The 27,651-nt window shown below is 46.0% G+C and overlaps 1 protein-coding gene across 1 annotated transcript in view; it reads left to right on the forward strand.

Annotated features, from left to right (window-relative positions):
• park (E3 ubiquitin-protein ligase parkin) overlaps window positions 1–27,651 on the forward strand; it is a 651,541-nt gene that overhangs the window by 64,008 nt on the left and 559,882 nt on the right. Inside the window, exon 4 of the mRNA XM_070529945.1 lies at window positions 1,719–1,918. Within this exon, the coding sequence (XP_070386046.1) occupies window positions 1,719–1,918 (200 nt within the window). The remainder of the gene's footprint in view (window positions 1–1,718; window positions 1,919–27,651) is intronic.

Raw genomic sequence — 27,651 nt, forward strand, 5'->3', positions numbered from 1 at the left:
CATCCAAAGGGCCAACCCTTCCTTGCTGTCTACAGATTGTGCAAGAGTGCCTAAATTCAATTCCAATAATATGCATTTTCCCTACGATTTTACCCTCCTCAGATCAACACCAGTTCGCTTAATAAACAGAGACTCAATGGAAGCTTTCGCTTTTTCCAAGAAATTATTTCTAGTTGTGACGAAAAACCCACCTTCTTTGTCAGACAAAGAATATTGTCGGTGAGGTACCAGAACCAATCTTGTTGCTAAGGAACATAGTATTTGCAGTATTAATCATAGAAAAAGTATACAGTTTGTTCGAAAGGTGTTGTGTATAGGATTCCTCTGAAATGCGGTAGGTCTTATATAGGGCACACAGGTAGATGTCTTAACGTTAAGTTACAAGAACACAGCAATAAAGTGTGCAAAGGGCAGGAAGGGTTTCTAGGTGATCATTGCGCACAATGCGGCGGTGTCCCAATTTTTGAAGAAACCGCTATCTTAGCCAGGCATTCTAATGAATGTACCAGACTTATCACTGAAGCAGCAGCGATTGCCGATGGTGACTCAGTTAGTAAGCCATTAATTGCATTAACAGACACAGAACTGGTTTTTCTGAGGTCACACATGCGCTCTCGTTCATCTTAGGTCATGAATTTTGAATGCATACTCATGTCGGGTTGACGCTTTTAGGTGGTGCTTTTGTCTTGGTGTCTCAGTATATATGCGTTTATTTCTCAAAAAAAAGATCAGTTGGAAGTCAGTGCTTGTCTTCGTCGTCCTTTTTGTCCCCCGTCTATGTATGCGCTGTAAGTGAATATTGATACCACGGAATACCAACTAGCCCGTACCCAAACCTTGCTTCAAAACGTGTCCAGCGCATATCATCCTGCACAGCTTCATTTGTTGTCTTCCCGTGAGTGTCCAATGCGAGGTGTCCCACCGAATCCATCAAGTCCTGATTGTACCCCTGGTTTCAATCGAACAGCCGCATTTCAAAATGTAAGTCCTTGAACCCTTACACCTTTCCACGTACCCTGAAGCACCTCGTACCTGTTCTATCCCCATAGTACTCCGGTTTCATTTAATACTATAATAGTAACATAGTAGTAGCAATGCTGCTAGAGCCATCTGGTGGCATAGAGTGTATCCATTATGGCTGACTTACGTTAATTCGACCCATACGGGATCGACGAAATTGATTGAATTATCTGGTGAGTTTAATTAAACAAGATGCAGAAAAAAAGCCAAAACACAGCGCCGATTCATTAAGCAGTATTTGCCCTATTTTAACATACCCCCAAATCAAACGTGAGCCCACTTCCTTATGTCCAAAGTAGAAAACTTTTCGGCCTGATTGTATGTTTTAGGAAACGGCACGTGTTAGAATTGAGTAAATCCGTAATGGGACATGGTAAGCTTCAGTTATTGCTTGAAGATCTTTCCAGGGCAGGTCGAAAACAGGCGTTTTCAATGAGAGATGATGTGTGTGTTCAGTGAATTGTCCCCTAAGCTTCCCCGAGGCAGACGCTGCCACTTTCATGAAGATCCCCCCATAAAGGGGGATCCTCGTGATAAACAGTATAAATGACTGGTGAAAGGCCAAATGCAACAGAGGCTGTGGGATAAGGTTAGAAAGGCACAAGTCAGCTGGCATTGGCCGGGTGAGTGGACGGTCCTACAACTGGAGTATCAAGTGGAAACATGCGTGACATTCAGTGCGGCTGCATTATGTGCAGGACCCATCCTGCTGGCAGGATGTACTTGAACCGGGCAGGCTGTCGGGGCAGTGCCAGGTCTGTCACGAGGTGCGGGCTGCGCGCTTCTTCTTCAAGTGCACAGGCACAGTGGGCTCACACGATGATCACGTGCCTATCGTACTGCAGCTGATACGCTACAACTACCTTCAGGTGCCTTGTCTGGCTTGCTTGGACATCAGGTGAGCTGGCACATTATTCTCGGCAGTGTTCGAGACCCTTGAATACCCTCAAATATCAAAATGCTAATTTCAAAGCTACCTCGTGCAGTCGACTTTTGTTGATTAAACCTTGGCGGGATATTGATCAGATCATCCAGCAGGCAGAAATAAAACAAAAGGCAAAAAAAAAATAGCCGAACACACCATTGCTCGATTTGACCATACTCGTCATTCTCAATAAAAATTCCACTAGATAATTTGGATAGCCCATGCAGCTCTATCCGGATAATTTGTAGTTTCCGGTCGGCTCTAACATTCGACAGTGACAGCCTCCCGTCAACGGGAGGCTGTCTGCAAACTAATAGACCCACCGCAATTCGTCTAACCCCGTCAAATCCCGGCAAATGAATAACCCCGGCAAACCAATAGACAGCATCACAATTGACGTCGTGTTTTCCATTTCCCGTTTTCCATGTGTAGGGCTGCATCGCATTCTTGTCATTCCTCCATGCTTATTTTGCCTGTGCCCTTGCGTCGTCCTTTGTTATCCTCACTGCTGGTCAGTGGTGTGCACCCAGCTGTCTACCACGTGCGAAATCTCGGCTGCGTGCACTGTGCGGAATGGAGTCGCTGACCGAATTTCCGTACCTTGCAGGAAGCGAAAATTGGAACAGTCCAAAAAACTTGTTCAGCCAAAGAAATAAAATTTATTAGGCTTGGAGCAGCTTAAAAAAATCTAATGATGCCCTGCCTCATACTACACATGGAGGTGATCAGACCTGCTTGGATTTGTGCAAGGGTGACGTCTCCCTATACTGTCGACAAAAGCATCACCGCGTTGGCGATCTCTGGCAACGGAGTTCACCATAGAGATCGAAGAAACGATCCATCTTTCTTCGCACCACTTGGCTCTTGCGAAGGCACAGGTGGTGGCACCAATCACACAAATACGAAGCCACACAAACACGCACATCCTTGAGGCACACTTGCTCTGTTAGCATGCCACGTACAAAATAGCAACCGAAACTTTGGAAAAACAATGACACCTGCATTTAGTGATTATGACGATAGTGCTGATCGAAAGTGAAAACAAAAACGCCATCCCCTGGAGTGTTTTGTCATCCAAGGAAAAAAAATTATAATATGGAATTTTACGTGCCAAAACCACTTTCTGATTATGAGGCACGCTGTAGTGGAGGACTCCGGAAATTTCGACCACCTGGGGTTCTTTAAAGTGCACCTAAATCTAAGTACATGGGTGTTTTTGCATTTCGCCCCCATCGAAATGCGGCTGCCGTGGCCGGTATTCGATCCCGCGACCTCGTGCTCAGCAGCCCAACACCATAGCCACTGAGCAACCACGGCGGGTCAGCCAAGGAAGAACAGGCATGGCCTCCGGACTGGAGGATGGTGCGCGCTTTTTATTGTTAGTGTGCGCCTCCTAATCTTGAAGGCTATAGAGCGGGGAACAGGAAACCAAGCCTGGACAAGCAGTTGAAAATCCAACATGGCAGCCTCCAAGCTCAGTTTAGAGTCTACTAGAATGGGGGAGTGGGTCCAACAAGGGCTAAACGCTGAGTCATTTTTTATTGAAAATCCAGATAGGGCCACCTTCGCCTTCTGCTCAGCGCCACCACCACGCGTGCCGGAGACGCTGGCCGGCAGCATCGGAGCATGCCAAACAGCAGCACGGGTGTGCTCGAACGTGGCGTTGCAGTTGCATTCCAGCGTGACCGTGCCTGAAGCAGCCGGAGCCACGCAAGCAGATGGATCGCGTTTGTAGTTTGCTTTCCTTTTTAGACCTTATGTGCGTGTTTTCACTGTGTCATGAGGGAATGAATTTCAGAGATCATATTGTGAAGAAATGGGGAGTCATGTACAGCAATGGGCTGAGGTACGGGAACAAATGAGCTCTGGGGCTTAGATCATCATCAGCAGCAGCAGCAGCCGCCGCCGCCGCCGCTTACCCATGTCCTGCTCCAACCGATTCCAACAAACGCCCGCAAATTTCCTAATTTCATCGCTCTACCTAGTCTTCTGCCATTCTCGCCCTGCGTTTCCCTTCTCTTGGTACCAATTCTGTAACCCTAATGGTCCAACGGTTATCTAACCGGTCCATCGCATGACCTGCCCAGCTCCATTTCTTTCTCTTGATGTTAGGTTGGAATGTCGTCTATACCGCTCTCTTTCTGTCTCTTAACGTTACGCCAAGCGTTCTTCGTTCCATCGCTCTTTGCATGGTCCTTAACTTGTTCTCAAGCTTCTTTGTCAGTCTCCATATGTCAGCACTGGTAAAATGCACTGATTGTACACCTTCCTTTTCAATGATAATGGTAAGCTTCCAGTCAGGAGCTGGCAATGTCTGCCGTATTTGTCTGCCAACCCATTTTTATTCTTCTATAAATTTTAGGTGTTTAATGAAAATGAGTAAAACTTCGTTTTCTGCTTTTCTCAAGATGATATAATGAATGCTAACAAAATTTCCCCGATGCCCTAATAACGGCAACAATTGGACATTTAGGTTGAATGTAGGCCACATAATTCGATACGTGCAGCAAATTTTTTTTTGGAGGGTAATTGTATGTTTTGAAAATATTTTTGGAATAGCTGTCTTTCCCCATTTTTATGCGTCATACCCCTGAGACTTAGTTGGTTTTCCAGGTCCCCTGGGTTAATAAAGGAAAACACATTGTTAATACTTCCTTTAATTAGGAAGCATGTTATAGGTTGTCTATGTCTTTGAGCTCACGCAGGTTTCCATTCTCACGTGCCTCTAATGTCAATGACAGTTCAACTGAAAGCAGGGGCATTCTCTTTGATGACTGGCCTTCATCTGTTGCTTGTGTCTTTCGCATGGGTTGCTCGCGTGTGGGCTGCTCGTAGAGGTACTCTGGAAGATACGGCAAGATTGTGGGTACCACATCAGACCGAAGCGCAGGCTTTCCACGCTGTGTAGATGCTTCCTGGCCTTCAGTATGTACATAATGCCTCAGTGGGCCTCTTCGATTTTCGGACTTCTGGCAGCCAGATGGCAGCCAGCTAGTTCCGGTTTTGATAGGAAGTCACGTGCGCTGGGGTCCCAAGACAACCAGAACCTGCCCGAAGCTTGCAAAATCGAGCGCCGGCACAGCTGGCCAAATGTAAACATGCTATCAGCATGGCAGCGCCCAGCGAGGCCGGCGCGCGCTGGACGTACTCGGCCCATTTATGCGCTGCCAGCTTAAAAATATACAGTTGCATTCAGGGATACGATCACTTTCGCGCAACTCGGCACAAGACGCGCACTGGGTCAACTTCACCTTGCACAGTACAACAAATGGCCTCCGATGCGCCCGATGACAAGACGCGAAATCGTGTGTAAGTGATTGTATACTTGAAAGCAATAGCTCGAGGATCCCTGCTCGCAGCGATCACGTTTCCCACCGGCGACATTGATGAGTTGGCGTTGTGTCATGACTTCACAAGACATGAAAAAAGCAGGTTATCGGGTACGTCTCATACGCATGAAATTTCGTGCTGGCCTGCTCAGGCTTCGATTTCAGAAAGGTGGTTGTGGCTGATGGTGCTTCTCATTTTGACCCTAAGGAGCTGGGGACGCGGCTGGCGCATGAAAATACACGCCGCCTGTGACCAGCGAAACGTTTCACATGAAAAACAACATTGTTCACGATCATCAGAGCAATAAGCCAATGTACGTGTGCCTATTACTCAATCAGTGCATTCTTAGATCAACGGCCTGCATTTTGAACACATATCTGTTTCGAGCTGCCACCCAGGCATACGACGGAGAGACAGAGCAAACACGGGCTAGCTGCAAAGCCTTCGCTAGCTGCAGGAAAAGGAGATACATACATACGCGAGATATGTGAAAAGGAATGCCACCAGAGAAAGATGAACCCAAAATGTACCGCAATGTGTGAATGAGCGTCTACAACTTGCGTGGAACACGATGCAGATAACATGCACGCATGAGAGCGCGGCGTGCTGATCACCGCCGCAAAGAAGCCTTCAGGGGACACACACACACACACACATACACACAGAAAAGCTTCAAACAGTTCACCACTGCTCGTATAACACCGCTTCACAATGCGGAACGGAGCGTTAGCACCTAGAATGATAACACTGCAAGTAAGGAAATCCGAAAATGACCGTAGACAGTTGGCTGGTGAGGTAAATTGAAGTCCTCAAGTGCCCGCGTTTCAATCCGTGCAGTCCCTGCAAAGATGGCGGCAAGCACCCATCGCATCTTTCAGTCGTCTCCTAGCCAGAGAACTTCCAGAGAGCAGCCAGACCAAAATCGTCCTGGCAGGTTCTGGCAGCCCGTGGGTAGCCAGAAGTGGAAAATCGAAGAAGCCCAGTATATACTTTGCCCTAAAGTGTAGCTCACAAATGGAGTTGATGGCTTCCAAAGGGCCAATTGGGGCGGGGAAGATTGCGCTCCCGCACGTGGTACTTAGCGAGAGCTTGGCCTGAGCTTTCAGTCTACTGTACTATATGGTCTTGCAACCAACTACACTACAGTAGTTCTTTCACCGAGGTGTACTAGGTGTGTTCATCCTCTCATCTTTCGAACACCCTCCCGAGTTGCCAAACCCTAGACATATGCGGGGGCCGTCTGCGTGCGTACGTATCGTTTGACGGAAGCGACAAACCTCTGTTAAAGTCAAAGCAGTAATTGTATTCTTTTTTTTTTGCAAGTACAGCCAAACCTCGATATATCAAACATGGATATATCGAATTATTGCGTATATCGAACACTTTCTATATCACGTGGAAAATCGCATGCATTTTTAATTTTTATTTCGAACGGGGCCGGATGTATAATGGATATATCGAACTCCGCCGCCCCAGACCAAGTGCGCTCTGTTGACAGGAGGCGAGCTTTCCCGCAACACTCTCGAAGATAGAGGCGGCGCGATGGGCGTTATAGACTGCTGCGTACGACAGCTCCCACATCGGTTGCGCAGAGGGCACCATTTGAACGTAGCGGCGTACACACGCGGCGGCTTGGAGCCAGCCACGGCCGGTCTCGAGGGGAGCGCGCACTTCGCGCGCTTCTCTAAAGCGCGCGATCCCCTGGAGACCGGCCGTGAGCCAGCCCGGCCGCCTCAATCACGCGCCCCCGCCGTGCGCGCGTGATCGAGGCGGCCGTGGAGCCAGTTGGAGCGCTTTGTCGGTGCTGAGCCACACAGCATGTGCATTGAGGACTTCGTTGGCGGTGACGACAGCACCGGAACAGTGGCGGAGTTAACAGACGTGAGATCGCGGCAGAAGTGACTGCTGAGCGGCCAAACGAAGACGCTGCCGAGGCTGATCCAGCAAGCGCTGATGTTGCCCCGCCCCCGAGTGCAACTGAGGCTGTAGCTGTTTTGGCCGTTGTACGCCACTACTGCGGCGGACTAGAAGGCACTGGACCGTCTCTTGTGGACCGTTTGGACTATGTTGAGGACGTCGTGGTCAAGCACGCGGTTTCCAATATGAAGCAGGCTACGCTGCTTCAGTACTTTCAGCGAACGAAATAAATACATTGTTTGAAGTTTCATGTGAGTATCTATTGCGCCTCGATTGGTTCATTGATTGATTTGTGCTAGTTTTTGACGCGTTTTCTACGTGATTTTATATATTGAATTCTGGCTATATCGAACTATTTTGCGATCACCGCGCTGTTCGATATATCTAGGTTCGACTGTACTAGGTAAAAAAATTAGACAGAAAATGACGAAAAACACGCATGCACAACGGTGTGTCAAGTGGACGACGGCTTGTTGAGCAGACGACAGCTCGGCAGTGCCGCAACCTCCGCCGGTGCACACGGTTTCGTTGGGCCGCCGAGGCATCAGATTGGCCGGAGCTTAAGGAGAAGGTGACGGCAGCGCCGCCATAAAATTCAGTCTTTTTTGCTTCACTGTCGCTGCTTGTTGCTGCCTTCGTTGGACCCACTCCCCCATTCCAGTTGGTTTCTTGGCTCCTTATGCGTGGCTCAGAACGAACGATTTAGTCCGGAAAATCCAACTTTGGGGCCTAAATTCGTCCGAAAAAGCGTTCGAGAAAATGCATCAGCTCTGTGAGAACCCTGACAGCACATTTATCAAGTCCTGAATATCCACCAAATCGGAATTTTTTGAGTGAAAAATCTGTCATGTACTGTATTCGAACATAGAACATTGTATGCTGATGTGGAGGATGAAATCAGCGTGCCACTGAGCGATGATGGCGAGAATAACGAACCCGCCCACGCGCCACCTTTAGCAGCAGCCATTGATTTCGGGAACATTGTCCACAGCTTTGGTGAGTGCAGTGTTGGGGATTTTGATATGCTACGTGTTGTGAGCCAGCTGGAGAACATATCACTTGGGGCACTGAAGTACTGCACCAGGCAATCCCGCGTCAGTGATTACTTCAAGTAATCTTTCTCGGACATGGAAAATAAAAGTGATTTCTTTTTGTCGCAAGTTCTTGTTTCTTTTTTTCCATTTTGGTTAATTTGAATATCCGTTTAATTCGAAGAATTTTCGTTGTCTGGTGGCCTTCGAATTCTTGAGGCTTTACTCTATTTACGCAATTCTAAAGTAACACTGAACCTTATGAACACCCAATTTCGACGGATTCATACCAGAAAACAATGTGCTTTCAAGTCACATGTGCATGGAATTTTATAACACAAAAAATGCAACGTTTCCTGCGAATCGGAAATAGCCAAAGCTTGAGGAGTTTACCTTCATAGTCAAACTTGGACATCATAAATCTTGATTTCATGAAATTTGCAATATAATGAACCATTTTTGTTTCCTGATCTTAGTTCCATGAAAACCATGTACAGTATTTTTTTCTTCATGATTTAACAGAGTAATCTAATGTGACGCTTTCAATTTACCCAGTTTTTGGCCATTTCAAGTGTGTACATAGAACCTGTATGTCTGGTAAATCTAGCAAAAAACAACAAAAACGGCAGCCAAGGCAAACGCTATTTGCAAGCGCGTCCTTCCGCATCAAAAGTTCGAGGGGCAAAAATTTGTCGAAGCACATGTACCAGGATGCAGTATGCAGGAAACACTGCTGCGCCATTTGTGTTGGTAAACAACTTGCGAAGGGCACGGAGCACGGAGCAAGGAAGAAAGACTCTTCCTTTAGCGCAAGGGGATGGGATAGGGTGAACACGTGGAAACGCAATGCAGCATGTGATAGGGAGGTGGGGGGCAGGATACACGCGTGTATCTGCCCTCTTCCCTTAGCATGTGCGTCTCCTCCTCGGTCCTTGCTGTGGCTTTGCAGGCTTTCCATATGCATGCCACACACCGTATATTGTAGGTCATAATCATCATCAGCCTGGCTACACCCACTGCAGGGCAAAGGCCTCTTCCATACCTCTCCAACTACCCCGGTGATGTGCCAATTGTGGCCATGTTGTCTCTACAAACTTCTTAATCTCGCCCGCCTAACCTACTGCTGCCCCCTGCTACGCTTGTATTGTAGGTAGTCTTCAGCAAGTGCGAAGGCCGAGCCGACATGTTTGCTGCCTTGAGGTGCATTGTGTTCCCGCACGTCTAGTGTTGCCAGTGACGAAATCTCAAGTTTTTGAGGCATGGGGCGAACTCGCGTTGTGACAGCAAGTGTCAGTAGTCATTGAGTGAGATCTGTTCATGTTTTACTGAGCGTGCATGACACAGATAAAACTATGAACCCTACCTAGTGTAATCTCTTTGCTATCACCATCAGTGCTCTGCCTTTGTGGCGAAACTGAATTTTTTTTTACCAATACGAATGTCCATATCTTTTTACATTGTTTTTAATTAGTGGGCATCACCAATGATCCCTGCGAGCACTGAGCACGGTCAGCCATGGCATCCAAGGCTTACGGCGTGGGTGCTTCAACACTTGCAAATCTGTACGCCATGAGCCATGCATAAATGCATTGCTCTCGGCGTGATCTGCACTGAGATCTGCACCATAACCATGCTATTATGGCTAGACCTTGCGATTGGTTTGTAAGGGCTTACTGACTAGATGCTATCCACCAGGAATGTCCTGAGAATTTTGGAAATTATTTTTACGGCTGAAACTTTCAAATCTCGAATTAAAAAAGCTAGTGATTTAATGAAGCTTTTTGGTGCAACTAAACCTTCGTTATATCGAGGTCTGACTGTATAGGCAAATACAAAATATAAACTTACTGTCCACCGTCATCACTTTCTGGGACACGATCTTCAGTGTGTTGAAGTTCCTAGCGCATGAAAAGACAAGGTCACAAAAGGACATGGTACACACAGGCACTTACTTGCAACAGTGTTTATTTCGAGTCAATGAACCACATATATAGGCAACATCATTTTGCAGAAATCGTCACAAATGCGCACTTTGCAAAGCTCACCTATCTTTACGCAGATAGGATAATTCTTTAAAAGATAGCGCAAGCTTGTTTATTTTTTATTTATTTAACATACCCTCAAGCGCCAAGGCATTATAGAGGGGAGTGGGGTACATGCGAAAAACAATAACAACGATTACTACAAGTTTATATAATGCAAGCGGCATGTGCATTGGACGTAATCATTAAGAAATCAAATAACAAGAATACTATGACAATCAAGTTATATAAACCTAACGACATCTGAACTTGACAGCGCTGACAGCTATTATGACAGCGCTTGTGGCCACGTGCAAGGTCACAGTTGAAAAAAAAAGCAAACAGCGTTCAGCAGAAAAGTGCGCTGTCTTTGACAGGATATCATCAGGAAGGTGGTTCCAGTCGTTCGTTGTAGGTGGAATAAATGAATATAAAAACAGGTTTCTGTGACAAAAAGTGCCTGTTGCTTTGTGACGGTGATCAACTCGAGATGACAGATAAGTAGGTGCTAGAATGAGCTCACTGCTAAGGGTATGATGATATACTTTATGAAATAGGCATAAGCGAAAAGCCTTTCTGTGCAGTGATAAAGATGGTAGACACAAGTTGCGTTTCATAAAAGTTATGCTAGAAGTACGATCGTAGTTTGAGTGAATGAAATGAGTGGAATTATTTTGAACCATTTCAAGCGAATTAAAAAGAATAGCACTGTATGGGTCCCGAATAGCAGCAGTGTATACCAACTTAGATCGAACTAGTGTTTTATACAATAGTAGCTTCATTGATGAAAGGGATTTGCTAAAGTTTCGCCACAAGTAGCTTAACGTATGATTTGCGTTATTGATTATGGAGTCGATGGGACATTTCTAGGATAAGTAAGATGATATAGCTAAATAATAGCTAAATAACGATAGGATGAAATTTGTTCTAGCTGGACGTGTTTAAGTATATATGCAGGCACACACACGTTACGTCTTGTAACAGTCGTCAGCTTGCATTTCTTGGGGTTTAGTTCCACGAGCCAGTTTTTACACCAAGCAGCGATGTTATTTAGATCCGTCTAGAATTTCTGGTTCCTTATAATCACGAATCTCACGATACAGTATACAGTCATCGGCATTAGGGGAACTGAAGATGACACACAATCGGGCAAGTCGTTAATGTATATTAGAAAGAGTAATGGACCAAAAACAGGGCCCTGCGGAACACCTAATGCTACGTTAATTAAGGGTGAATCATGACCGTTGACAGAAACATACTTTCGTCGATTGATTCTGACTTATTCAAGCCAGGTAAGTAAGTACATTATGGTCAAGGTTTAAAGAGGAAAGTTTCTGCATAAGCAACACATGAGTAACCTTATCAACAGCCTTCAAGAAGTCTAGAAAGGTGCAATCGATCCTGGAATTCTTGTCTAGTATAGAGTGGAAGCGGTAAGTGAAAAGAAGTTATTGAGTTTCACAAGAAAACGAACGCCTGAAGCCGTGTTGTGATGACGTAAAGAAAGAATTTGATTCCAAAAAGTTAAAGATATGACTACAATACGTGCTCCATCTGTTTGCAAGGGATATTTGTTAGCGAAAGGGGTCGATAATTTAATGGAGAATGTTTGTTGCCTGATTTATGAACAGGAACCACCTTCCCAATCTTCCAATCAAAAGGAAGGATCAAGCGACTACTGGAAATGTTTAGCCAAAGACAAACATGAGTAATGTTTAGTCTGTTTTAGAAGTTTAGAGTTGATACTGTCAGTTCCACAAGACGAAGAAAGCTTTAGCGAGTCGATTAAGTGTATTCCAGAGTGCTCGTACATGATAGGGGACATCAAAGGATCATCGTGATGTGACATATATTTAACAAGATCAACTCGACATGCAGAAAAATTGCCCGAAGAAACATTAAGCACTGAGGCACATTATTTGGTGGTATAGGTTCATTTTCAGAATTATAGAATTAAAGGTTCGTTTTCAGAGTGCTGCACGGTAATCGGCTTGAATGTTGTGATATGCTTCCCGGTAATTTCCTGCAACTTTGCTGAACGAAACAAACGCTTTTTTTATTAGGACACTTTCACTCTTTGTTAAACCAAGGTGACCCTTTATCGCACTGAATGCGTCTCAGTAGAACGTATGCAGAGATAATTGCTGTGCGAATTTATTTCGAAATAGAACCCAGTTTTCTTCTACATTCTGTGTATAAAAATCAATAACGTATGCATGAAAATATGCGCACAGTTCCTGATTATTAATATCAAAATTTGCTTTTGTAGTTGCTGATAAATTTCTTTTGTTTCGTGTGTCGGGGAAAATAAATTTTAATGTCGAAATGAGACAGCGAATGGTCGCTAAAACCAGGCAAGTACGCGAGTGTTGAGATGAGATGTGGGTGTGAAGACAAAATAAGGTCAAACGTACGAGATGTTCCTGCGGCAATTCTGGTAGGCTTCGTTACCATCTGCGTGAAATTAAAGCATGCACTGGCTAAGAAGGCCTGACAGTGTGAGAAGAATGGGTTTAGTAGTGGAAGTCCATCTGACCACGTGATGTTTGGATAATTAAAGTTCCCTAGAAGAATGATTGGGGAGGAGGGATACCGGCCAACATTAACATTTACGACGTCATGTAAGTGATCAACGAAACTTGATGCTGCACTGGGTTGGTGATAGCATGCTCCTAATACGATTCGAGTATATTTTTTTAGTGTAAGACACGCCCACACTATTTCTAGATTTGATTCAGTGTCCACACGAAACGAGGGATGCCTTGCGCTACTTCTATCAAAACACGGGCCGCCCCGCCGATCTTCCCTATCACAGCGATATACATCATAGACCTTGTTCGACTGGAAAAGTCCCGTACTGCACACTCGCGGGTTAAGCGATGTGTCCATTAGCATGATTAAATCAGCATAACACAAGAATATAGTAATGTCAAGTTAATTACGATCTTTCATGATGCTCCTAGCATTACTAAATAAAACTGGAACCGATAAATACGAAGAGGACAAGCCACCACTTCCCCTCGTCAATCGTTATTTCGGTGTACGCTTGGGATGGTGTTTTTTCGAATTGCCATGGTGTGAGCGAGCGCGAGTGTTATACCCCTGTCAAGCAGGCAAGTTAAGTGCACTTACGGGGAGTGCACTTCGGGACCTTGAGTCACAATTTAGGCAATGCGCTTCTTAACGAGAAAACAGAGTGCACTCGCAGTAAAAAAAAAAACATGGCGACAGACTAAGAGCGCATTTTTAAAGATGTAAATTAAGAGAAAGCTGCTAAAAAGTGATTGTTTTAAGTAGAAGTATATATAAAAACAAACTTCATCTATACCGTAAAAACCCGCGTATAATACGAACCCGAATATAATACGAGGTGAAATTTCTGGTACGAGAAATGGAAAAAAAAAAGGTTTACCCGCGTATAATACGAGTGAGAGAAACTCGGGGAAAACATTTATTGAAATCGGACTCAGCACTTCATTCACTGTCGTCCTCCGCTGCGCTTTCATCGGACAATTCCTTGTCTGACATATCCTCCCAGAGGTACTCGTCCTCGGTGCCATCGAGCGCGTTCGAGATCCCGCACTTCTTGAAAGCGCGACGCACAAGGTCTTCTGGGATGCTCGCCCATGCGTCCACGATCCACTTGCACAGCGTGGCTGGCGATGCCCGCTTCAGCCGCCCAGTTGGCGTCACTGCAGGTTCACCTGACCGCATCCACTCTACGTAGCACCGCTTCACCGCGTCCTTGAAAGGCTTGTTGAGGCAAACATCTAGAGGCTGCAGCTGAGACGTCATCCCACCCGGGATAACGACGAGTTCAGTATTACAATCACGCAACAGCTTCTTAACCGAGTCGGCCAAATGGCCACGAAACGCGTCCAGCACGAGGATGGACGGGAACGACAACAGTGCACCGGGCAGCCTACACCAAACGAACTTTATCCAGTCGAGCACAAGACTCTCATTCATCCACCCTTTCTCATGGCATTTAACGATGACATTTTTCGGCAGCTCACCTTTCGCCATTGTCTTGCGCTTGAAGACGACATAGGGCGGGAGCTTGCGGCCGTCTGCCGTGCATGACAACATGACGGTAACACGCGTCTTCTCGTTCCCAGTGGACCGGACACAAACTTGTTTCGAGCCCTTTTCGTGCACGGTGAGGGGCGATGGCATGTCCAGATAAACTGGTGTTTGGTCAGCATTGCCGATTTGCCCTAGCTGAAAGTTCAACTTGCGCAACGAAATAACGCGGCGCTGGAAAGCCACCAGTAACTCTTCAAACGATTCCGGCAGCTTTTGTGAAATTGAAGTTCTCCGGCGCAATGAAAATCCTGCACGGCACATATACCGATAAACCCAATGCTTGCTTGCTTTGAAGGTGGAGCTCGTTAGGCCTTTTTCTCTCGCAAGCTCCCTGGCTTTTGCCTGCATGAGCTCCACGCTCACAGCAAGATGCGCGGCTCGCTGTTCTCGGACGAATTCCGTCAGTTTGAGTTCAATTTCAGGGAATGCCCCATTCTTCGGGCCGCGAAAGCTTCTTCGCTTTCCGCTGCACTCGAAAAGTGCTTCTTTTTGCCGTCGCCATCCGCGGATACTTCCCTCGGTGACGCCAAACTGCCTCCCGGCCGCACTGTTGCCGATTTCCTCTGCCGCTAAAATCACATTTCGCTTGAAAGCTGCCGAGTACTGCTTCTGTGCCCCCGACATCGTGCTCCTTCACTAAAAACGATGCACTTCGCGAAGCGCGGTTAACACGTGAACTGCCAAGGTCCGCACTCAACAAAGAAAGAAACGATGCCGTAGCCACGCTGCAATAGCGAAGGCAAGCCGTAGCCAGGCAGCAATAACAAAGCCAAGTCGTAGCCATGCAGATATTACGAAGCCAAGCCGTAGCCACAGAGCAATAACGAAATCAAAACTTTGAGCCGAACTTTGAAATTTTTGTCCGGATCCGCATATAGTACGAGGCGGAAATTTGGGACGCTAATAACAGGAAAAAAACCTCGTACTATACGCGGGTTTTTACGGTATTTGTCTCAACAAAAAACGATGTTTTTATTATAAGTGTGTTGCAAGTCAATGCTGGCCAAGACGAATGCCTAGCCAATCCAAAACAACATGGCGGCGTGCGGCGAGGCGGCAGTTGATCCTGCTCGTGATCCTGCTATAACAGAATATGAGTGAGTATATATGAACAAAGACGGCGAGTTCGATATTTAGCTACACTGCAAAATGTCACGCACACGGCTCAAAGCACGACCGGCGTGGTCAGCATGCTTTCGCACCAAAATAAACACGAACTGAATGAACATGGCGGCGCTGCAGTGCCGCATCATGCTGGCGCCGTTAGTTGCGTACATGATCAATTCGTTTCTTTATTGTGCTGTTTCGCTTCTCGCTAAACACAAATTATGTTGTTAAAAGCTGATCAATAACTGTAATGAACTTTTGTGTCCTTTTTCTATGCATTACATTTTGCGTCGTTGAAAGCGTTGGTGGCGAGGCTAGGCACTCCTTCAAACCGTTGGCGGCGAGGCTACGCACTCGGCCAGCAAAGTGCGTTCCGTGAACATACTTCGACTTGAGTGCACTCATCTGAGAGTACACTCTGCTGCGACGTTAAGATTTGGGAAAGTGCACTTAAAAACTGAGTGCACTCGCCGTAAGTGCACTTAACTTGCCTGCTTGACAGGGGTATTAGAGGCAGGTTCATTGGGATCACTATTGGCATTATCACTGCTGCCGTTTAAAGCAGGATTGAGACTTTGTTCGCTCACGCTACTGCTACTGCGATCATACGTGTAGCACGTGTCATTGACAAACAATTTATCATATCGAAGGTGGTAAGGAGGTGACTCGGGAAATGCTTTAGCAAAATTAATCAAAGATTTGCGAGCCTGACGAGTGGCAAACGAGAAATCTTCAGTTACAGACTTGTTACATGACGTGAGTTTTGAGCACTGAAAGAGGATGTTCTGTCGAGTTTTAAGGTTGTAAAACCTGACAATGAGCGGTCTGCCCTTAATTTCCTGGTAAGGTACACATAAGCGGTGTGCTCGTTCAGTTGCGTCTGAGGTTAAATTGCTATCAATGTGTTAGAAGGTCGATAATCTTTTCTTCACCTTTGCTTCATGATTCATTATTATCAGTTACACCAAAGAAAACAAGGTTGTTGCGGCGAGACCTGTCCTCAAGCTCATTTAGGCGAAAGTTGATGTCGTTTTGTAGCGTTATAATGGAAATAGATTTCTGCATGACATGAACAGCGTTTTCAATACGGTCAGTGGTACCAGTTCTGGCACTTTTAGCAACCTTTCGCCCGTCAAGGCAAACTTATCTTCTAGTTATTTCTGTGCCTCCTTGGCTTCGCTTACGGCGGTCAACAGATCCGCCTGTCCCTGAGTTAGACTGCTCGTCTGTCGTTTCAAGTCTTTTAAAAGCTGTAAGATTTCATTTTGAGAGTTGTCAGGGCCAGGATTGGTTTCAATGTCACCACAGCAAAGCAATTGGCATATTACGAAAAAGCATTCGACATTAAAATCACACGACACTTGGGAGCACGGGAGCAGCAGAAGACATCGATTGCTAGAACGTTTAGCATAAAGGCAAGTTGCATTACAGACCTGTATGAAATTAAAGGAACAAATGTCAGCTATGTTGGCTGTAGCACCACCCCTGTGCCCACTGAAGTCGGACTGTAGGGCGGGGCCTTTTAGATGTTCGGTTGGAACTGCGGTTCTTGTCGATGGGGCTGTCCCAGTTTGCCAGAGGAAAGTGCCTCCAGTGGCATCGGCCATCATCGACGGGCAGGCCACTTTAGGCGCAAGCAGGTAGGCAGTGGGGGCACTCGCAGAAAGGACACCATGGCCAAGGAATCCCACGAATCAAGCCACGGCCTGTACGAAGTGGAAGGAGCGAATGTCAGCCATGTTGGCTGTAGCACCACTCCTGTGCTCACAGAAGCCGGACTGTAGTGCGGGGCCTTTTATAAGTTCAGTTGGAATTGCTGTTCTTGTCGACGGGGCTATCCCAATTTGCCAGAGGAAAGTGCCTCCAGTGGCATCGGCCATCAGCGAAGGGCAGGCCACTTTAGGCGCAAGCAGGTAGGCAATGGGGGCACTCGCAGAACCGACACCATAGCCAAGGAATCCTGCAAATCAAGCCACGGCCTTTATGAAGTGGAAGAAGCGAATGTCAGCCATGTTGGCTGTAGTGCCACTCCTGTGCCCATTCACCTGACTGACCCCTGCCACTGCCAACTATGGAACAGTCTTGAACTCAGAGTTCAGTTGTTTATTTTTCACCACGTACGCACAAGAAAAAAGTAGACATGGTGAAAAAACGGTGACCAGAAAGAAAGCTGCATTATAGCAACTTGATGGAGCTCTGTGAACAAGCAGCACACAGGCACAAACACAGCATGACAAAAAAAGAAGAAAAAAGTGATTATATGCACAGCAGTTTAGACCTTTTTTTGTAACGTAGCTAATTCCGAAAATGCCTCTAGATTACCTTGTACTGCATTTTTATAATTTCGGGTTAGTTTATGACTATATAGTTGAAATGCTCTGACTATCCTACTTTTTAAAAGTAATTCTTCGGTGTGTGTGTTACAGGGAACATATTCTATTGCCCGAACTGCCTTTTCTTTTGCAGAACTGTAAGTTTGTTTAAATTATTTGTTGTTGTGTTTCCCCATGTTATCGCGCAATAACTGAATTGAGAATGGAATAGAGAATTATATAAAATTTGTTTAATCCCAAAAGAAAGAAAGTACCGATGCCTGCTTATAAATCCAACAGATTTCCGAGCTTTAGAGCAGATTGAGTAAACATAATCGTTCCAGGACATAGGTTCCGTAAATACTATGCCTAGTGTTCTCACCAACCTGTCAAGCTTTACGGTATATAGGCCCAGAACAACTGGGTTTGGTACGGTTATGTGTGTGTTTCGAGCCCGATATAAGACGCACTTTGTTTTGGATTCATTTAGCAGAAGGCTATTCCTTTCAGACCAATTCTTTAGTTCCTGACAAAGTACACCTGCTTGTTCTGTTATGTTAGTTAAATGTTTCCCTTGAACAAACACTGTGGAATCATCGGCATGAATGATAAAGTTGCATTGGGTATTTATGTTAACAATATCATCTATGTAATTCAAGAAGAGAATGGGACTAAGGATGCTCTCCTGTGGCACTCCTGTAGTAACTGGTCTAACATGAGATCTGCATTCATTAATTTGAATAAATTGCTTATGTGATTCTAAGTACGATCGGACAAGTATACTTCCTTGAAAGCCGTATTTTCCAACTTGGAGAGCAGCAGAGTGTGATAAACGAGATCGAAGGCTTTGCTAAAGTCTAGGTATATTCCCAAAGTCATAATTTTTTCTTCGATGTTATTTAAAATTGTCTGCTTTTGTACCAGTAATGCAGATTCTGTTGAATGATTTTTCTAAAACCGTGCTAGCAGTTTGTGTTTAAATCGAATTTGCGTGAAGAACAGTCCATTCTAATATAAATTACTTTTTTAGACATTTAGAAAATATTGGTAGTATCGATAACGGGCGGTAGTTGCTAAACATGTTCTTGTCCCCTCTGTGAATCACCGTTACTCTCGCTACTTGCATGTTTTGGGGAAATAAACTAGTTGATAAAACCAAATTATAGATGTGTATACAGGCGCAATAAGGTCTAATATGTGCTTTGTCGGTGTGATTTCAAGGCCATCGGCATCTTTGCTGCGACTATTTTTAAGTACGCTGAAGATTGAGACAACCTCCGATACATAGGTCGGCGTCAGGAACAGCGTCTGCGCAGCATGTGTTATGTTGCCGACTGCGTCACTGCTTGTACTTTTATTCGAGTCTACTGCCAGCTCTACAAAGTAATCATTCATTCGATCTGTTAGTTTTTTTCCTTTCAAAACTATACCATCAACAATAGTGGTTTGCATTTGTGTAGTATTTGTTTTCCTGTTTAAAATGTCGTTTAATTTTTTTCACACCATTTTACTTCTGCGGAAACAGTCACTATCAAAGACGCAAAGGAAATAATCTTTTCTTGCTTGCTCTTTCTCTTTGTTTAGTTTACTTGTGAAAGTCTTCTACTGATTCCAATCGCTTTGATCCCACGTTCTAAGAAATAATTGGTAAAGCTTGTTCTTTTTTCGAATCTGCCGCAGAATAGCTTTACTAATCCATGGTTTGTGTTAGTTTTTCCTTGGGCGAAAGTTATTCATTGGGAATGAGTGAAAATACTGCGTCTTAAAGATCTTCATAAATTCTTTATATGACAGATTAGTGTCCTGATGAGAAAAAACGCTTAACCAGTCTACGATCTGACTTTTCTGTCTAAATGTTTGCAGTGCGTCTTCAGATATAAGGCGATATGTGGTTTCACAACACTTGTTGAACTGGCGATGGGAGCATCTGTTTATGAATGTAAATATTGGCATGTGATCGTGGATATCGCAGCTTAATATACCAGATATGCTGTGGTCCATGGGGATATTCATGATAAACATGTCAAGCAATGATGATGTTGTAGCAGTGACACGCGTTGGCGAGGTAATTGCATTGCGAAACCCATTGTGCTGAAGTATTCCCAAGAATTCTGTTGTAGGCGCGAATTGATCTGAAATATTGATGTTGTAATGGAGTTATTGAACAGTTCAGTTGGTAGCGTCTATTCGTAATCGAGAAGGAAGGTCACGCAGAGCAGGAACAGCTGGTTGCCCGAACAGCTCACGCTCGCGCTAAGCACTGGCGATCCGGCTGGCCCACTGGTTCGACTGCAGGCACGGAACAGACGATCTGGCTCGCCTTGTCCTTGTGCTCTTCTTCTTCATTACAATTACCCCCGGTGCAAAAGCGGAGCCATCCTGGCGACTTACGACGTGGAGATGAGCGGGTCATAGAATTGTTTCAGGCGGTGAACGTGAACAACATCCCGTCCACGGCGGCGCTTGTCGGATGTCGGTGTAAGCGGCTATATGACATAGTTGACCGGAGAGGTGTGTTCGACGATGCGGTATGGTCCATCATACTGCGAGAGAAGTTTTGTCGAAAGTCCAGGCGTGGTAGCAGGCACGGACAGCAAGACAAGTGTGCCGGGAGCGAAGTTCGGATTCGTAGCGTCGCCATCACGATTGGCTTTTTGTCGTTGTTGATCGGCGGAGGTGAACTTTCGGGCTAAGTGACGGCATTCCTCGGCGTATCAGGCGACGGCTGAAACAGGAGCACACTCTGACGCGTCTGGTGTATGAGGCAAAACCGTATCTATGGTATGGGAAGGATTGCGACCGTAGAGAAGAAAGTATGGAGAAAATCCTGTAGTACTTTGTGTAGCCGTATTATATGCGTACGTGACAAATGGGAGGATGATGTCCCAGTTTGTATGCTCCGATGAAACGTACATGGCGAGCATATCACCTAGGGTGCGATTGAAACGCTCCGTAAGCCCGTTAGTGTGAGGATGGTACGCCGTGGTGGTCCGGTGAACTATGCGGCATTGAGCAAGCAGTGCTTCAACAACTTGTGACAAAAACACACGGCCTCTATCACTCAGCAGCTCCCGAGGTGGGCCATGAAGAATGAAACGATGGAGCAGAAAGGATGCAACGTCACTGGCGTTCGCTGCAGGTAGAGCAGCGGTTTCAGCATAGCGTGTCAGGTGATCAACTGCGACAATAATCCATCGTTTGCCAGCGGGTGTTAGCGGTAGCGGCCCGTACAGGTCAATTCCCACACGGTCGAAGGCACGAGCAGGGCATGGAAGCGGCTGTAATAAACTGTTGGCTGGATGAGGCGGAGATTTGCGGCATTGGCATTGCGGGCATGAGCGGACAAACTTTTGGACAAAAGTAAACATTCCTCGCAAGTAGTAACGTTGCCGCAGGCGGTCATACGTCTTCAAGATGCCTGCGTGTGCACATTGTGGGTCAGTATGTCGGAACGCAAAGTCTTAGGGATAACCAAGAGCCACTTGCGACCATCGGGCTGGTAGTTGCGTCGATACAAGAGGTTATCTTGGACAGCAAAGTGGGCAGCCTGGCGATGCAGGGAGCGGAAGATGGGAGATGCAGGCGAGCCAGAAAGGAGATCCAGAAGAAAGGCCACCCAAGGATCTTTGCGCTGTTCTGATGCGCAGGTGGCGATGTCGACCGAGGATACCGCCTCAATGGTGGAGAGGGAGGCCGTGTCGGCTGGCAGCGGAGAGCGGGACAGAGCGTCGGCGTCAGTGTGCTAGCGACCTGAGCGGTAGATGACGTGTATATCGTATTCTTGAATGCGCAGAGCCCAGCGTGCAAGGCGTCCAGACGGGTCTTTTAAAGAGGATAACCAACAAAGGGCGTGATGGTCAGTAACCACATGGAAAGGCCTGCCATATAAATAAGGGCGAAACTTCCCGAGGGCCCAAACGATGGCCAAGCATTCTTTTTCTGTGATGCTGTAATTGCGTTCCGCTTTGGTCAGCGCACGACGGGCTTAAGCAACAATGTACTCGGAGTAGCCAGGCTTGCTCTGCGCAAGGACAGCGCCAAGGCCAATACCACCGGCATCGGTATGCACTTCAGTTGGGGCGGCGGGGTCATAGTGTCGCAGTATAGGCGGAGACGTCAGGAGATGGCGTAAGGTCACGGACGCGGTGTCGCAAGCAGGAGACCAGGAGGCTAGGTCGTTGGCGCCACTGAAGAGTTGTGTCAAAGGTGATATAATTGAGGCAAAATTGCGAACAAAGTGTCTGAAGTAAGAACAGAGGCCGATGAAGGCACGGAGTTCTTTGAGTGTCTTAGGTTTCGGAAACTCTGTCACGGCGCGAAGTTTTGATGGGTCGGGGCAAATGCCGTCTTGTGATACGACGTGACCTAGAATCATGAGCTTGCGCATGGCGAACTGGCACTTTTTCAGGTTCAGTTGCAGGCCTGCGTTGGTCAAGCACGTCAACACTTGCCTAAGGTGAAGAAGATGCGTGCTGAAATCAGGGGCGAACACAATGATGTCGTCGAGGTAGCACAAACACGTGCTCCATTTGAGACCGCGCAAGATGTTGTCCATCATTTGTTCAAACGTAGCAGGCGCATTGCATAGGCCAAATGGCATCACATTAAATTCGTATAAACCATCAGGCGTAATGAATGCAGTTTTAGGGCGATCAACTGCTGACAAGGGGACCTGCCAGTAGCCCGAGCGTAAATCCAATGAAGAGAAGAATTGAGCGCCTTGCAAGCTGTCCAGAGCGTCGTCAATGCGTGGTGGAGGGTAGACGTCTTTTCGCGTTATCTTATTAAGACGGCGATAATCAACGAAGAACCAAATAGAACCATCTTTTTTTGTGACGAGAACCACCGGTGATGCCCACGGGCTATTGGAAGGTCGAATGACGCCGCGCTGAAGCATGTCGTCCACGTGCTCACTGATCACCTGACGTTCCTTGGCGGATACGCGGTACGGGCGCTGCCGCAATGCGCGTTGGAGCCAGTGTCGATGTGGTGGCGTACGGTTGACGTGCGACCCAGAGTAGGCTGAGCGACATCAAAAGAAGAACGGAACTGGGCAAGCAGGTGAAGAAGCTGGGAGCGCTGCTCGGAAGTGAGGTCATCGGCAATGAAAGGTGTGAATAAGTCAGGTGATGGCGGAGCAGAAGTGGAAAGTGCACAGAAGTCAGTGAGCTCTGTATACGAAGCATCCGGCACGTCTGTTATAAACACGTCATCAAGAGGCTGAACATCTCCGCCAATAACTAAAGTGTATCCCATGTCATTTGTGTAGCAAAGAACACCATCAAAGAAATCCAGAAATGCACACATACGTCCTGCGGGGGGGGGGGTGGCGACAAATGACTGCAAAAGCTTCTTCGCGTTGGCAACGCGCAATACTTCATAATCATCGGTTATTTTACTATGATATTTCATCATTTCAAAGCCAGACATTGCCGTCAGAATCACTGCCCCCATTTTCTGTGCGGTTCAGATAGAAATGTGTAAATCCATCTCGTACATAAAATTAGCAGTCGTTATTGTACCATGTTTCAGTAAACATTAGTATATCAAATTTAAGTTTGCAGGAAGTGAGTAGTGTAGATAGATCTCGCTTTGGTTCTACTGATCAGGTATTTAAGTGTAGTAGTTTAAGCCATTGTATATTTGTGTCGTCACCGACTTTGGCAATATCTTGCGGAAGAATGTAATCAGTAGCCATTACAAAAGATCAATGTATGGTTGCGCGTGTCTTTTTTTTATGTACGTATTACGCAGTGTCTGTAGGGTAGATTTTGTCAACATTACTTTCTTGGCTGATGCGTATTATCTGCGATTTCTTGGCTGGTCGGGCGAAAATGATGCCGCTCTTGACGCACACAAACTTCCCCTCATGTTCGCGCTTGCACGCGCTAGCCATCCTAAGAAGCTTTTTCATTGCAGGGCAAGGATGCTCATTTATGTAGGTCGGGTCATGTAGTGGGAGCTGAGCAAATCGTTCTTTAGCCTCTTACACGCTTCTTCAAGAAATTCGTCTCATTTTTCATGGCGCTGAAACTGGACAGCAATATTCGTTTTGGTATCTTCTTTCGTCCGTGCTCTGTGACACACGTCCACATCCCTAGGCGATACAGCTTCACCAATGGCCTCGCGTATTTGTCGAAGTATATCCGCAAGGTTCTCGTTCAATTCCTGCGGGATGCCTTTGATTTCTACGCTTTTGTTCCTCGTGTGTTGCTCAGACTTCAATAGCTCATCCTAGCTTGTAGTCAAATCTTTCTCTAATGTGAAAACATTGTGCCGAAGCTCTTCGTTTTCTTTTTTCGACGCTTTGTTTTCTCTGGCTATGCCTTTAATGCGGCCGTTTGCTTCATCGAGACATTTGCTCATGAGATCCGTGCTCTTTTTTATTTCGTCTATTTCGGTACGAAGGCTTTTCTCGTCAAGGCGGATGTTTCGCTCCAAGGAATCCTTCGAAAGCCTCATCTTGGCCTTCAGTTCACCTTTGAGTTCTGGTATTAGTTTCGCTATTTCCTTACTCATCTCAGGAATCAAAAGTAAAACGTCAAACAACAGACACTGGGCAGCAGCGACAGCGATACGGATAAGGTGTCGATTTAAATCTTCTAAAATGTTTGCGTAGCACTAACCTGCAGTGCACGGAAAATGAGTTCGCAGTGCTGTTACTGCTACTAGTAGCGAGGCTCCAGGATCCTGCTGGCTTTGCTTTATATGTGGTGAAGTTGACGATGAAGGCAGACACCGGCCCCACGCTGGCGTTGCCATCAGTAGTACGATGACGAATCCGTATGCGCAGTACTTCCCGTCGTTGTGAGTTGTGCGTCGCTGTCGGATACACTTGCCTGGTCCAGATCTGGCCCCTGCAGTGCACAGAAAATGATGCTTAGGGCAGTGCTCACAGCGGTGTCACTGCTGCCAAACTGCCAATGCTGCCATTAGTGGAACAAACGTGGTACGTTCATCGTCACTTGTGCTGACAATGGAATTCCTACAATTTCTGCACTGCTCATCGAGGAACCCACCCTGCACATTTGTGATGATGAAGCAACTGTACATTTGTGATGATTTCTGCAAAATGATATTGCCTATATATATATGGTTCTCTGACTGGAAATAAGCACTGTTGTAACTGCGCCTTCTGTGTGCTTGTTTTCTTGTGTGCTATAAACTTCACCATGACATTTCAGCACACCCAAAATGCAATATTACTGAACTTCAGTGTGTGTTTGATGATCTCTAGAATGGGTCCACATCCATCGTGGACAACAGGGGATGGTGGCCCACACCTAAACTCAGTTATTACCACTCCATTTCTGTACGGTGTTCAAAAACGTAAATGCGAACAGTTTCAAAACAGCTGTGCTTACAATATTTGTAAAATCTAATGTCTTTTTGGTAGGATGCTTTAGGCAGCCTTACTTGAAGCTCCTGCACAACTAAACAAACAAGCACACCAGGGGGCAATGACGAATGCATAAGTGCTGATATTAAGGGTTTCGGGAATGATGCTGAAATTATCCTATTAGGTGAGACGAATGCCCACATACAGGATTTAGATGGCTCTACCGACAACGACGGGAAGTCAATGCTAGACCTTTGTGAGCAACATAACCTCGTTATTGTGAATACAGGGCCTAAGTGTGTGAAGTGAGAAATCGGGGAAGTGAGAAATCGACAATCGACCATTGATTACTGTCTGATGACAGAAGGAATTCATGGTAAGTTGGGAGAACTGGTCATTGATGAGGAAGGGTATAGCTGCATAGGGAGTGACCATAAACCCATCATTTTTAAAATGGGATATGTAGTTGGGAAAGTGATCAAGGGGTGGAAAATGGCCAGTCCAAATTTGAACGCTGAACAAATAACAAATGTGGTCACTAGAGTTCAGGAAGAACTTGGCAAATGGCCAAGTGAAGAGTGGGAATATAGTACGAAGTGAGCTCTAAGGGCTTCTAAATACAGAAAGAGGAGCAACATGTTCGTGGGAAAGGAAAAAAGAAACCGAAAAGCTGGTGGAACAGGGAGATACGAGAAGCGATCGCTGAACGACAGAAAGCATCCCGAGAGCACAGGCAGGCAAAGAAGGTGCAGTTGCCACAGGATGAATAACCAGTAACTGGGAAATATAGCGGGAGAAAAAGTCTATGGTTCAGATACTGGTGCAAGCAAAGATAAAAGGTGAAAGTGAGCGTTTGTTGTCAGAAATACGTGAGAAAAAGAAGGCAGCACCTAGAAGATTTTGGAACCACGTAAAATTATTAGGCAGGAAGTCAAAATACAACATATCCTAGACGAAGACGAAAACAGACTGGAAGGAGAAGCAGCAATAAATTACACCCGAAAAATAACAGCCGAATCTTTCCAAGGCAATGACGGGGTTGTATTTGAAGGAAAAAGAGAGCATGAAAGAGACGTGGAAAAGGAGCTGGTGCTGACAAATTTCAACTGGAAGAAAGCCGAAGAGAAAATTCCTAAGCGTACAGCCACAGGGCTAGATGAGGTTCCCGTTGGGCTGATTAATGAAGTAGGACCAAATAGTAAGGAAGCTCTGGTGAAAGCAGTGGAAAAAACTTTAAAAGATAGACAAATACCAGACAGTTGGCGACAAAGTAGAATGAATTTAATTTATAAAGGTAAGGGGGAGAAGGATAGAATTCACTTGTTAAACCGTTGACCATTACATCGGTAATATACAGTCTATCAATCATTATCATCATGATCGTCATTATCATCAGCCTGTTTTATGTTCATTGCAGGATGAAGGCCTCACCGTGCGATCTCCAATTACCCCTGTCCTGCACCAACCGATTCCAACTAGCGCCCGCGAATTTCCTAATTTCATCCCTCCACTTAGTCGTCTGTCGTCCTCGATTGCGTTATCCTTCTCTTGGTACCCATTCTGTAACCCTAATGGTCCAACGGTTATCTAACCAGCGCATTACATGGCCTGCCCAGCTCATTTTTTCCTCTTGATGTCAATTAGAATATTGTCTATAGCCGTTTGCTCTCTGATCTAAACCTCTCTTTTTCTGTCTCTTAACCTTATGCCCAGCAATCTTTCTTCCAGCGCTACAGCGTTCCAGTTATACAGAAGTCAAAAATGATGCAGCAAGCTCGCGACAACACTGCAGGCTTTCTTGGCCAGTCTGGCCTCTCACTTTCTGATAAGTCAGCTTACATCGACATTGGAAAGAAGGCTAGAATCAAGAACTACCCCAAATTGCATATTGTGCTCCACATAGCTGGACAAACATACCTGCAAGTCAGCATCCACAAATCCTCCGCTAGTGTAAGATTATGGCAGCAGAGCCAGCACGTGGGTGAAACAATTATGCCATGCCTGGACGCAAATTCTACACCTGGTGAAAAGAATAATCTCGAAATCCTGGGGTGTGGATTAGCGGATACTATGGAAAATCGCAGATGCTGTACTTGTGTCCAAGGTATTGTACGGTATGAATTACCAGCAGCGCACAAAAAAGACAAGTCATCGAATACAGGCATTGGGTAATGACAAGTCTTTCCAACATTGCCATGCTTGAATGCCTCTATGAGAAAGAGCAAACGAACAAGCACCTAGACCTAGTAGAGTTGCAGCCTGCAGCACTAATTCTTTGCCTCAAGAGCTCAGAACCTGATCCCAAGATACTATACCAGCTAGCATATGAGATGCAAAGATGACTACCCCTCCCTTGAGAAACACAACCTCAGGAGCACCTGAACTTGAAACACAACAGAACCATACCATGCAATATGGGGCCAAACAATTAGGCAAGGAGACTATATGGAGCTCGCCGTGACAGCGCTCCTCGATCACACAGTGGAGCGCTGTGTTGTATGCCGCGTGCTGTTTGACCACAACACATCGTGTGAAAAGCAGACGAGAAAGGCCATCACAGTGG

This window comes from Dermacentor albipictus, unplaced genomic scaffold (assembly GCF_038994185.2).
Source record: "Dermacentor albipictus isolate Rhodes 1998 colony unplaced genomic scaffold, USDA_Dalb.pri_finalv2 scaffold_36, whole genome shotgun sequence".
Lineage (NCBI taxonomy): Eukaryota > Metazoa > Arthropoda > Arachnida > Ixodida > Ixodidae > Dermacentor > Dermacentor albipictus.